General features: G+C 29.5%; 1 protein-coding gene across 1 annotated transcript; it reads left to right on the forward strand.

Moving 5' to 3' along the window:
• The first annotated feature begins 2639 nt into the window (after positions 1-2639).
• LOC18050844 (transcription factor MYB102) lies at positions 2640-3901 on the forward strand. Its single transcript, XM_006447341.1, has 3 exons — positions 2640-2772; positions 2886-3015; positions 3106-3901. The coding sequence occupies exons 1-3, from the start codon at positions 2640-2642 to the stop codon at positions 3899-3901; spliced, it is 1059 nt and encodes a 352-aa protein (XP_006447404.1).
• Positions 3902-13568: the final 9667 nt, after the last annotated feature.

A 13568-nucleotide genomic window follows, 5' to 3' on the forward strand; every position in this document is an offset into this window, starting at 1 on the left:
ACAACCGATCAAGAGATTATGAGCTTGGTTTAATATAATCTCTTGTATTGTAAATATTATTAATCAGTAGAAACACTTATAGAAACAAATGTAAATCATTCATATGTAATACTGTGGTTTAGGGTAATAATAATAAAAGCCATTGACACTAGTCGCATTTCTTGGATTGCACGTAGCCACGTACGATAAAAGAATAAAGGTGGAAATGTACCACAAGCAAGAAGCAAGGTGAAAGAAATAGTATTGTTGACATTATTAAATCAAATAAATTCGGTTGATAAATATAAAAGCTTTTGACGAGTGACTCAAATTGTTAGATAGAGTTGGATGAAACAAGCACCAGAATTTCAATGGACTTTGAATTGAGTTCTCAGTTTCCCCGTATCGAAAGATAGATGGCCCTTATATGTTTTTCCAGAAATAAAGCAATTGTCAAAGCAACACATCATCGTAGATCAGAGAGCAGAGGATGGTTGACTTTGTTGTTGGAGGTAGAGAGGACACCTGGCGTTGCGTGCTACGTGGTGTGATTGCAGTGGTTAGAACTGTAATAACTGTTCCAGATTGGATCATTGGCTTCTATTTATGGAAAAGCACGTGTTCCCCGGAAGCTGACGCGCCTGAATTAAAATACAGCATCGTTAAGACGTTCGATAAAATTGTAGAATCAGTATCATATGCTATAATCATTTTTGGCATCATTAAGTTTATAAATGCATGTGAATGTGAGAATATGTAATATGTTAAAGATTTCTCAGATAAAATCCTAATTAAAAGTATGATTGGGATTGCTTTGAATGGTCAAATAATCACTTATTTGATATTTTAACATTCAAAAAAGTGTTTGCCAAATAAATAATAGTTTACTTACTTTAGTATTTGTTCAATATGTAATTTAATGACATTCTTACTTTGTTAAAGTGATGTTGTCCTCGTTAGAAAAGATATACACACACATATATAAAATGAAAGATGCCACTAAAATATTAAAGAATAAACATATTTTAACATATTAAAGTTTTATTTTATTGTTTAGCATATGGAAATTTGTGTTTTTTGTCTATTAATGACATCCTTATTTTAACAAAGTAATAATGTCCTCATTAAGTAAATTTTATTTCTTTTTATAAATAACAAAATTGGTACATTTTAATCATTTTGTATGAATCCCATAATTTTAGGATTAATTTACCAAACATATATAACTAATTATTTTAGAAGTGATTGTCTAATAATCTAAATATATTAAACATGTTATGAAATTATTTTCAAAGTTGATTATTTCAAAATTTAATGTGGATGTGATTTCTTGAGAATCCATGCAATCTCAAACATACCCAAACTATGTTATAAACCCATAATTAATCAGGCTCGTTATGCCAATGTCTGTGGAGAATTTCGGATCCTGATGTCGTTTTTAAGTAGAGCTGGTGATGACAGCTAAGATTGCAGATAATTTCAATTTTCAAAATTTGGGAGAAACGACATGAATCAAAAACAAGATTTGGGAAAAGTTTGTCCTACGTTACCGTCCAATCATTCTCATTTTGGAAGATTTGCGGTTAAAAGTCAACCCCAAGGGCATCACTTTTTTGGTCAACCCAATAGTGTGAATTCGCTACTTTTATGATGAAGTTATGGCCTTTTGAGTCTCAAAAAATGGTTATATAACCAATCCATTAAAATATATATATATATTTTCAGATCGAAACTACAGATCTCATTTAAATAGAGGTGGGTAAAATTAAATCAATGTTTTAATCTTGAATTTTAAAAATTTAAATTTGAGTGGCCCTTCAAAGAAATATATATACTTAAAATCAATCAGTTAAATTCATAAGAGAATCATAATAATATTTTTATTTATAATTTTTTAATATCTACCTTCCCATAATTTAAACATGGATGATTAGCTAAAGAGAATTAAAAAAAAAATCACCTTAAATAGTCTCTCTCTTTTAAAACACCTTGGCTAGTACATGTATGTAGCCCTGCAATTTCATAACTCGTATTTAATTATAAATTTTCCCCAATGAAAGAATCTAATAGAAACATAACGATATCAAGTCATCTACACTACAGTACACGAGCTAATCGTAATAAACCCAGGCCGCAATTTATTTTACGTTATTTGATGAGATATTTGGGCATAATTGACTTGTGAAATAACAAGATTAGAAAGAGAAACTGATAATAATTTTTTACAGAAAATCATTTTTATTTAACACAGGTGAACATTTCAGTAACGCGTGGCTTTCTAATTCTACACGTCCCTTCTTATATTATAAATAATTACAGTTATAAACCAAAAAAAATAAAATGCATGTACAGCAACTACAAATACGTATTAGACGCCCGCATTATTATTAATATTTTAATGGGGGAAAAAATGACATGCAGAGAAGAGGACACTTGTACATGAGGGTGAGGCCGGCGCCAAATACTTTTGACTTGAAAACAAATCTGGTGCTTTCTTTCTCAGCTGTATATATATAGATCGAGTTACCGTCCCCAATATCATCCACAAGTACACTTTTCTGTTTGATTTTCAGAGCCCACAATTACTTCTATAAAGTCTTTCACAAACTCCATTTTCGCGTACCATCTTTTGAGTCTCAAATTTAATAATAATAAACAGAATGGGAAGAGCTCCCTGCTGTGATAAAAATGGACTCAAAAAAGGTCCTTGGACTCCTGAGGAAGACCACAAGCTCATCAGCTATATCCAACTGCATGGACCTGGCAACTGGCGCAACCTCCCAAAGAACGCCGGTAAACTAAGCATTAATCTTTATTAATAATTTCACTATATATATCCCAAATGATTTTTTTCTTTTTCTTCTTTTGTTTTCTGTTCTAATTAATTCTTTAATTCAATGGTCTAGGGCTTCAAAGATGCGGCAAGAGTTGCCGTCTCCGGTGGACTAATTACCTGAGACCTGATATCAAGAGAGGAAGATTTTCTTTTGAAGAAGAAGAAACGATAATTCAACTGCACAGTATTCTCGGAAACAAGTATGGCTCTAGCTTCTTATATTAATATTTCAAATCATCTATGTATAGTTGGTTAGCAAATTGAATTTGTTGGTTTTGGATATGAATTAGGTGGTCGGCTATTGCTGCTCGGCTGCCGGGACGTACCGACAATGAAATCAAGAACTACTGGAACACTCACATCAGAAAAAGGCTTCTTAGAAACGGAATTGATCCTGTGACTCACGCTCCTCGCCTCGATCTTCTTGATCTTTCCGCCATTCTCAGGTCGACTCTCTGCGGTTCATCGGCGTCACTTCTCAATATGTCAAGCCTTTTAGGCGGCAGCACTCATCAGGCTCTTCTAAATCCTGAACTCTTGAGGCTTGCTTCCACACTCTTGTCACTCAAACAAGACAACCCGGAAATGCTTTTGCAGTATCTTCAGCAGAACCAGCAGCTCTGCAATTCTCAAATGCAAAACCAGATCCCAACGATGTCGAATCTAAATCAGTTTCATCAAGCTCCGCTTTCTGACCAAAGTCCAACTTGCACCACATCCGCTGCTGCTTGCACCTCACTTCCAGATCAATCACAACTCACGCAAGCTGACTTGGATGGTTTGTTATCAAACTTGACGAACTTCAACAGCCAAAATTTATCCCAAGAGAATCTGATACCTCCAAGCTTCGATGAAAATTTTGCTTCACAGCCGCTGCCGAATCAAATGTACAACCGCAGCTCCAATGGGAATCAACATTTTCGCTTTGATTCTGTAATGTCGTCGACGCCATTATCAAGCCCGACTCCGTTGAATTCATCGTCTACATTCATCAACAGCAGCACCGAAGATGAGAGGGAAAGCTACTGCAGTAGCTTGTTGAAGTTTGAAATTCCTGAGAGTTTGGATATTAATGATTTTATGTAAATTAATTATGTTTTTTTTTAATGCATGAGAGTTGTAATAAACTATATCTGTGTTAATTAATTGGTTTTGTAGTTGTTGGTATACATATAAACGTATTTAAATATGGGATTCTTTTTGTTATTTTTTTTTAATCTCCTGCAGTTCCGAGCATTCCTTTAATTAATTGTGATGCATAATCTCGTTTTGATCCCACAGATGGAAAAGTGATGCTTCAGCTATGCATTAATTAATTAATGATAATTTTCTGTGTTTTTTTTCCAAAACTGTGTAGATTCAGGTCCTTATTCATTTAGTGTTTGTCATGTGGGTTCGCATACTATCATAATTAGTTAAAACATACATATGATAAAGAATAAAAAAAAAATTGTGCTGTAAGAGCAATTAAAACTTTTTTAGATCAAGGATCTTGACATGCTATTGTTAACAGAAATTATTAAGACATTTATTGCCATCAGTTTCACTGAGCAAATAACATAGTGCATCAATAAGAACCCTAATGTAATATTGTATGAATCTGATAGAAAATATAATAAGATGAAAAAAGTAGTTGTGATCTCTCTCTCTCTCTCTCTTTTTCCTTTAATGGGACATTTGCTTTTTCTAATTTTGTTTAATAATGATCAATGGTCTAATTAATGGACAAAAATTGGCTTGGAATATATTCAATTTAATTTTGAAGGACCACAAAAAGGGACTTAATTAAATCTAGTGCTGAGTTGACCTATGCTCAACTCTTCATAATTTTCTATCACAAATGCATGGATAACAATATTCAATTAAAATTTAATAATTCTGTTGAAGCTATGAGCATATATATGTAGGGGACTGATCATTAATTTAGAAAAAAATAGTGTGCATTCTAAATTTTCTATAACCATTTTAATTTGTTTTCAAATATCAAATCACGCGGTCGATAACTTTTTAGTCCTTTAGACCAGAGTTCCACACGTTGTATAATTTGGAGGTGTTCCTATATGGCGGTGTATAAATTCTAAGCAACAGTACATTAATGTTAATATTGGATTTTATGAGATGAAGACATTTGCACCTAAGAATTAATTCTCATTAGATTTATTTTTTCATTAACTTTAAATAGAGGTCACTTGAGTTTAGCAATGAGAGACCACTCTTCAGGGTGAAGGAAGTCCAAAAAATCCATTTGTTTATTAGATTAATTTCTCTTTAGTCAAATCAAAAGTACTGCATAAATTTGATTCATGAACAAAATCCAATCATATTTATTTTTTTTAACTACGCTAATCACATTTATTGAAAATCCTTAATTGGATTAATTTTAAGAAAACTCGTTATGGTCAATTTGATAAACAACATATATATGATGCTATACCTCAACTTGTTCACCAAATGGCACAATTACTTCCATTATCAGAAGAAGAAGAAGAAGAAGAAGAAGAATAGTAATAGAGTATTCAACGAGGCAAGTATATATTGTCGGTGTTATGGTTACTTTAGATAATTGAAATATTATTTTGAACATAGACAGACCCAAACATGTACTAATTAATAGCAAAGTAATTAACTTTTTATGGGCAGTTCACTTTGGTTACGCAAATTTATCATCATCATTTCGTCATTATCAAAATAATTTCTTCTTCTTCTATATTAGTTACTTTCATTATAGTCGCCACCGCCCACCCAACAAATCAAAAGGAAATGTGAGCCACAAACAGCTTTTGCTGCGGAAGTGTTATCCATTATATCCTATAATTTCAAAGCACGAAAGTGTTTTGTTGTCCTTACATGCGTTAATAATAATAGCAAATAGCTGCTGAGTGTATTGAAAGAAATTGAGTAGTGGGAATCTATATGCTTTTACATTGTACGTTTACAAAGACAAATTCATCACATGTCTATAAATATGAGGCTGCTTTTGTGGGGACTTGGCATTGTCTCTTACACTAATACACTTTGGCCTTGGCCACCATATGCTAAAAGGGAACAATGAGCTTGACCACGATATACCAATTATTCATGGTCTTGGCCATGATTTCAAACAATGAGCTTTTAAATCAAAGAAAGAATGCTAAAAGGGAACGAGCCAAAGGGGGGAAAAAAATAAATAAAAGGGCTTTTAGGTTATTACGACTAGGATTGTGTCGGAATCAGTCTTAATAAGCACAACGATGATTATGATGGGAGAAAATTAACTATAACATCGGAGCTTAGAAATCCTGCAGATATATATACTTATAATAAAATTAAAAAAATTATTGGAACAACTAAAATCAAGTCTATTATGATATAATTTACATTTCTATCCTCATAAATATTATGTGAAATTTGAGAAGGCAACTATTCTTACCTAATTTTAAAATTAGGAGCAAATAAAGTCTCGTCATATGATGAGACTTTTCTATTATGATATAATCTAAATTTTTATCCTCACAATGAAATTTAAAGAGACAATTATTTCTATCTAATTCTAAAATTAAGAGGAGAATAAAGTGGCTTCGCTTGGTATAGTTTTTCATTTAGAGCTTATTTAAGTACAACTTTTATTAGTATAATTTTTATAAGTAGAGTTTTTACACACAAAAAAAAAATTAATTATTTAGCTATCAATAAGAGATTTTATTAAAAATCATAAAATTAATTTAATAGACAAGTTTTTTTTAAATTATGTTATGAAAAGAATAAAATGAGATTGTTTAATAAGAGAAAAATATTTTAGATATTTTAACATTTAAAAAAATTAATCTCTACTCACAAAAAGTTTCAAATTTAAGTTTTTACTATTAAAGACAAAATAATTTATTTAATCTTCAAACAAATGCAAAAATTCTATACGAGTTTTAGGATTAAATAAATATTTATAATTATTAGATAAGTCATACTAAACAAGCTATTAGAATATATTTAAACTCAGGGTAAAACTATAGTATTATTGTAGTACCATACCACAGTTGGATCCAGCCCACAATTATCACCATAATTAAATTTAATGGTTAGATTCAAATATGGTATGGTACAATATAATACCATAACTGGACCCATAAACTCAAACATTGAGGAAAATAAAGTTTCGGTATATGTTCAGACTCAAACCGACACACTCGAAGTGGGATACGTACAACGGTGCAAGTAACCCATTGGCATGTTTACTTACAGGACTTTGCTAGCTTAAAATTGAGTACAGTACGTTTAGAAAACTTGGAACTTGCAATCGTCATCATATGTTATAACTTATAAAACAGCCTTTCCATTCTACTCGTCGCAGTTATTTTTCTTCCATTTCAGATGCTCACGCCGCCGCCAGTCAAAAAACCTAAAAGAAGCTTTTATTTGGGAAATGCCAAAAGCCAAAAAGTGCCCAATTTCATATTTATGGACCACCAAACGGCGACGCATGTCAATGGATGATTGCTAGAGAGAGATTTACGAGTCCATTTTATATTAACTTATTTATGAACCAAAATCCCACGTTTGTAAAGCTAATTGCTTGTACTGAACGTCAAGAAGATCATTTAATCTTCATCATTGCCCACGAGACTGCAACTAGACCAGCAGCAGCACTATAGTCCTACAAAAAGAAGACACAAGGTATACGTTCAAAAGCAAGAGAAAACTCCCAGGCAAAACTTGGAAGTTGGAAATTATTGATTGAAACCGAAGATGGAAAAGTTTAATGGAGTCTATTTTGGGTCAAAAAGCGCCATTTTTATTTATTTCCATTAGCTGTTAATTTCTTTATGGTTGGACATGTATTTTGTGATGGCTTAATTATGAATTTTTCAGTTTCCAGGTCAAAATAGAAATAATGGGTGATCCGTAAATGAAGCAAGTGAAGTGATGGTGACATTCTCATTGCCTTACTCGGAAGCATTGAGACTTTCAGACTGATGCATTTTCAAAGCAAAATCAAATTTCTAGATGAAATTAATCAAAAGTCATGAGCGATGACGTTCAAATCCACATTTTTTTTTATCTCATTAGACTCTTATTAGAATTTTAAATTTTATTTTGTATGCAATTAAAATTATTAAAAAGGATTTTTCCTCAACTCCCTTTGTAAATTTACAGACTTGAAGTTCCATGAGAATCGAAGATATATTTAAAGGCAACCTTAATGAAGTTTCATGATATAAATTCGAAGTGATTCCTAGAATTAGATTTACAAATATATGTTAAAAAATAGATTTTTTTAACAAGAAAAATGGCTGAACAAAATTCAACCATGGGTAAAAAAATAAAAAAAATAAAAAATTATGTTCACAGTTGTTCTTTCACGTGTCTATTACTGCAAGCACCTAAAATTCATGTATTCGTGGTATGAGAAAGTTGATGCGAAAGGCTCTGAGGCTGACTTCAGAGTGAATTGAGGAGTAACTAATTCATGTATTTCTTGACTTTAATTTTAGTGCATATGTTCAATCTCCATGCATGGATAAATCTGCAAATTACATGCAGAGAAATGGAAGAAGAAGAAGTGAAGAAGTAGGGAGATGCTGGGTTAGAGTATTCTAAGATAAGACGCTGAAGGACAAATTGGAAATTATATGGGGTATGCAGAGAAATTAGATTAATTTAAAATTTTTAATAAATTTTTTAAAAATAGGGTCAGATGAGATAAATAGAGGAGGTTTTTGTTGTTGTTTGATTATTTTTTTAATATAGTTTTTGTATACTAAATAAGTTATTTTGTCTCTATTAACTAGTAACTAAACTCAAATTTTGAACTTTTCAGAGTAGAGATTTAGAAACTTTTCTAAAACATTAAAATATTTAAAATATCTTTTACTTATTTCATTATTCTCATAACATAATTTTAAAAATCTTCCATGTTTAAGTAATTTTAAAATTTTTAATAAAATTTCTTATTGACAACTAAATAATTAATTTTCTTTTATAAAAACTCTATTAACAATAACTCTACTTAAATAAATTTTACTTTAATAGTTATTCTAAATAGAACCTTAATACCACCGAGTAAAGTCATAACTTACTCCAATTTGAATTAAATAGCCCATGTTTCGGCCCATAACCCATACTAAAGCATATGTTAAATGGACTGCTACTAACTTGGGCCCGCCAATATAGTGCATTAAGCCGATTTTCAAAAATTACATTATATGTATCTTGAGTTTCACATCTCGTATTAAATAAATTACTAAATGATTATATCATCTAAAGGAGTCTTAAAGGAGTACATCATCACTTAAAATCTAAACTTTTCTTTTGCTTTTTCTTCAAATTACATGCATTGTTTCCTTTAACTTGAAAACAAAATGTTATTATCCTTTTCATGATTATTACTTTCACCCTTGTGCCCTTAGGCTTTTGAAAATTGCCTTTCCTTTCTCTTGAAATTTAGTAGCATTACGTAAGTAGTAGTGTTACTTGGATGTTAGGATCTCCTCTTCATAGGAATTAGTCTCTGTTGCCTTTCCAGTTTGATTCAAGACCGTTTGGTATAAAGATGTTATAGTTTTTAAGCCATAGTTTCGATAGAAAAAAAAAAAAAAAAACAAAGTGTAACTATAAAATAAAAGTTGATAATGTATAATAAATATGATTTTTAAATAATAATTTTTATAAAAAAATAGTAAATATATTGTAGGATTTTCACCATATAATTGTGAAAATCAAATTAACCTATCTTTTAAGTCATAGCAGTTGATGTTTACCAAACATTTAAGTGTTGGACCTGCCTATCCTCAATACTAAACAAGCCATTAGTAAATTGTACACTAACTATTATTTGTTGAGATTGCCTTCTTTAAAACTTTAGTGCAATTTGCAATGTAAATTTAATCATTAAGTAATTTATGATCGTGGATTAGGATTAATTAATCATATAAAAAATCCAAACACCAAGTCAAAATATTTTTTTTTATAATGTTTACGAGATCCAAATGTTTCATATAGAATTATAAATCATTCGATAATGTTGTTTCCTTCTAGAGAACTTTTGAAAGTAATTTATAAACCCTAATGGAGCACATAATCGCACGAGTGTGTAGTTAGTTGATCCCAAAAGGATTTGCATCTATAATTAATCTAAGAAAAAGTGTCTCCAAAATAATATTTTTGCCTTCATTAATAATCCACATTCTCTTTTTTTTTTTTTAACATTTCAAAATTAAAAAAAAAAATTGAAAAGTTTGCTAGTTGCGTACATAATGAATTGGAGTGGTTGAAAGCAGCTGCTTTAATTTGTTTAATCTTGGCATGCCTTGAAAAGTTAGTAACTAAAGGAAAGCCACTTTGATAACTTTCCTCCTATAATTTCTAAATTATTTTTACTTTGAGCATGATTGATGTCTTAACTTTGTCAAAATTATTTTGATAAAACGACCTGAAAATTATTACTTATTCTTCTACTCTACCATAATACACACTTACCTGTGACTTCTCAATTCCTTCTTCTTCTTTTTTCCTTTTGGTTGCTGCAATTATGCAGATGTTGAAGCTTTCAGTTTCAGCCTTAGGTTGTTACACTGTTCTTTTCATTCTTGGTGTGGACTCTTTTTGGAAAGATAAGACAGGAATTCATCATAAGTTAAAAAGACAACTTACATAAAGCCATAAATGATATTAACATGGACCACTCGCTTTCTTTCAGTTGTCTTATGGTAAAATTGCCTTTTTATTCAAAGTTATTTTCCCAAATAATTGATCAACTTTATCTTCCCAAATAATTGATCAACTTTGCCAGAAGATATATCAGCTCTTTCTGTTTTTTATTTTTTTTTGAAAAAACACTGATGATAATACTGACAATCATGGTGCTATATTGGGGCTAAGGTACATGTAAACTTAAGATCCATCTTAAGGTGATTTTCAGTTAAACATAATGTATTATTAAGTTAAAACATAAATTAATTTGTAAATATAACTAGAAAACAGAGAATGTAATAAAAGGATTTCTGATTAATGCAATGCAAAACTCTTCTCTTCCTCCCTACTCCTCTCTCTTGCTCTTGTGTCTCAGAAATTTTCTCATTCAACCCATTTCCTTGCTTAGAAAACCGCTCTCTCTTGTTTGTCTTGTTCTGTTTTGTATGTTATAGTTTGATTTTCTTTCACTTTACAAGTTAGATATGTGATTTTCTTCCATGATAAAAGAATCGAGGGAATATCTTCTAGAGCTCAAATTGGATATGTGCACTATGCACAACAATTATTGGTGTTGCACAAAATCGAGATCTTCAGTGTGAAAATATTATGATTTGATCAACTGATCATTGAAATATTAGATTATCTATAAACTGGTCTTGTCCATCTATGGGTCAGTTTGGTAATTACGCAGTTTTTAAAATAATTAATGTCAATTGTACTATAAAAATAATTAGTTGTGAAGACAATTAGTTAAACGTTTAGTAAAATTTATTGTTAAAAGTGTTATGAGTTTTAAAAATAGTTGCATGTATTTAATAAATTTTATTGTTAACTTGTTGTAGGAATGTAAATGATTGAATTAGACATAATGTCAAATAAAATTTATTTACAAATTTATAAACATGTAAATAGAATAGTTTTTATCGTGTATATAAAATAATTGATAATAGAAATAAAGATTTTTTATTATTTTTTTATTTTTTTATTTCAATATAATAATAATAATAATAATCCTTTAAATTTTGTTTCTTTATTAATAAGAATAATCTCATATTTGTATAATACGTAGAAGAAAATAAATGGAAATATATTAAGTAGAAAATTGATTCTCAAAAATAAATTTTAAAAAATTACTTTTTTTCCTACTTTTTAAAATCTACTATAGAATGGAGTAATTTTTCTAAAAGTAATTTTTATAAAAAAATTACTAAATATTAAAATTACTTTTAAGCTTTCTAAAAATAATCCCAAATAAACCTTAAATCTTATTGTAAAGTGACGTAATATGTTTTCATGTGTTTAAAAAATATGTTGTATCCTGTAAAAGAACTCTTTTTTTTTTTTAAATTATTTCTGTTGTAAATTTGTAATCCAAGAAGAAAGCAGCCGATATTGGATCCTCGCTCCAATAATTCAAAAAATGGGCAACAATAACAAAAGAAAAACTTTGGCAGCCGAAATGTCTGAAAAGTAGGCAAAGAAACTGGGGGTCTACAGGCTCATACTCACCAGTCACTACTGAGCTGTCACAATTTACAATTTACAATTTCTTTTCAGGGCTAACCAAAGTGACCCGGCAATCGTACAAACATGGAAGATTTATCATGGGTCCGTTTACTCTCTAATTCACAACTCCATCGTTTATTTGTTTTTTTTTTTAATTGAAAAAATAAACTTTTCAAGCTCAATTACCAATGTCTGTATAAAACATCACTCTCTCTTTTGATTTCCTTTCCATCCTTTCTCATTTTGATGCTCCATCGTCACTCCCTTCCTTTAATAATAAAAAAATTTGACTTAATAAGTAACTTTGATATATATATATATATATATATATATATATATATATATATATATTACAATTAAACTTCTACTAATATTTATAATTAAAAATCGGTCAAATTTTTTCTTAATAATTCTATTATAACACAGTCTAAAATTCGACCATTACTTAATACTGGAAGAATATCTAATATAATTTAAATGATGGGGAGACGAGTAAACACCTAATTAATTTTATTTGGAGGAGAATCGAGTCCCAACTTTAGTGCATGGGTTGCCAATAGGTTACAAGTCCATTGGCAACTTAATAAGTGACTCTAAGTGTAAGCAAATAAGGTGATTGCGTAAGATTTCATATTTTAGGAAGACCTTTTTTTTTTTAGTATTTTTTAAAAACAATTATTTAGTTAATAGAGACTTTTTCAAATTTCGTATTTTGGAAAAACTATTAGATATCTCTTTAATTAATAATTACACTTCAATTAAGAATTTTTTTATATAGAAAATATATATTTAGTAACCTTAATTTAAAAGAAAAAAAATCTTAATATTAAAGAGATATAATTAATAATATTTTCTAACCATTAATTTATTTATTATTATTCTTTCACAGAAAAAATTAAATTCTTTACATTTTCAGTTTCCTAAAGAATTTAATTATTTAACGTTGGAATCTTTAACTTTTAGTATTCCTTTTGATTTCTGTTACAAACCCAATAATGTTAAAAAATTCGGTAGACAAAAAAATTTCTTACTACCTTCTCTACAAAGAAAATTAAAAAAATTTATTGGTTCATTTAAAAAGATAATTTCTTAAAACACAAAATCCATATTCATTATATGATTATCAATTTATCATCTCAACTTTCTATGTGCTACAATTCAAATTATTTTATTTGAAAATAGTAGTGATCTTATTTATTTGTTCGTTTATTTTTGTAATGGTTTTAATAAAAGTCAAAAGGATATCTTCTTAACTAATGCTTTTTAGATTTTGCTTTTGAATTCTTTTAAGATTTTCTTATTATTATTGAAATTCAATAATTAAAGATGAAATATTTTTTTTGAGTTATTTTATGTTTCTTTAAATATTAAAGTTACAGAATAAAAAGAAACGTCATAGAAAAAATTCATTTAAGACCCTAAATATTCAAAAGCAGACTCTAAATGTAACAAAAAAAAAAGCTAGGAGCTTGAAGAGCTTCCTTTTTCCTGTAATATTTACTGAAGGTAAGGGACCAAGCCCAGAACCCCAAGATAAAAAAGTTGACATATAAAAAGAGAAAGAAAATTGGATATGGGTATT

This window comes from Citrus clementina, unplaced genomic scaffold, assembly GCF_000493195.1.
Source record: "Citrus clementina cultivar Clemenules unplaced genomic scaffold, Citrus_clementina_v1.0 scaffold_2, whole genome shotgun sequence".
Classification (NCBI taxonomy): Eukaryota; Viridiplantae; Streptophyta; class Magnoliopsida; order Sapindales; family Rutaceae; genus Citrus; species Citrus x clementina.

Coding starts and splice junctions, on each gene's coding strand:
- LOC18050844 (XM_006447341.1), top strand. CDS start 2,640: ATGGGAAGAGCTCCCTGCTGTGATAAAAATGGACTCAAAAAAGGTCCT. Junction 2,773..2,885: donor CAACCTCCCAAAGAACGCCG/GTAAACTAAGCA, acceptor TCAATGGTCTAG/GGCTTCAAAGATGCGGCAAG. Junction 3,016..3,105: donor CACAGTATTCTCGGAAACAA/GTATGGCTCTAG, acceptor GATATGAATTAG/GTGGTCGGCTATTGCTGCTC.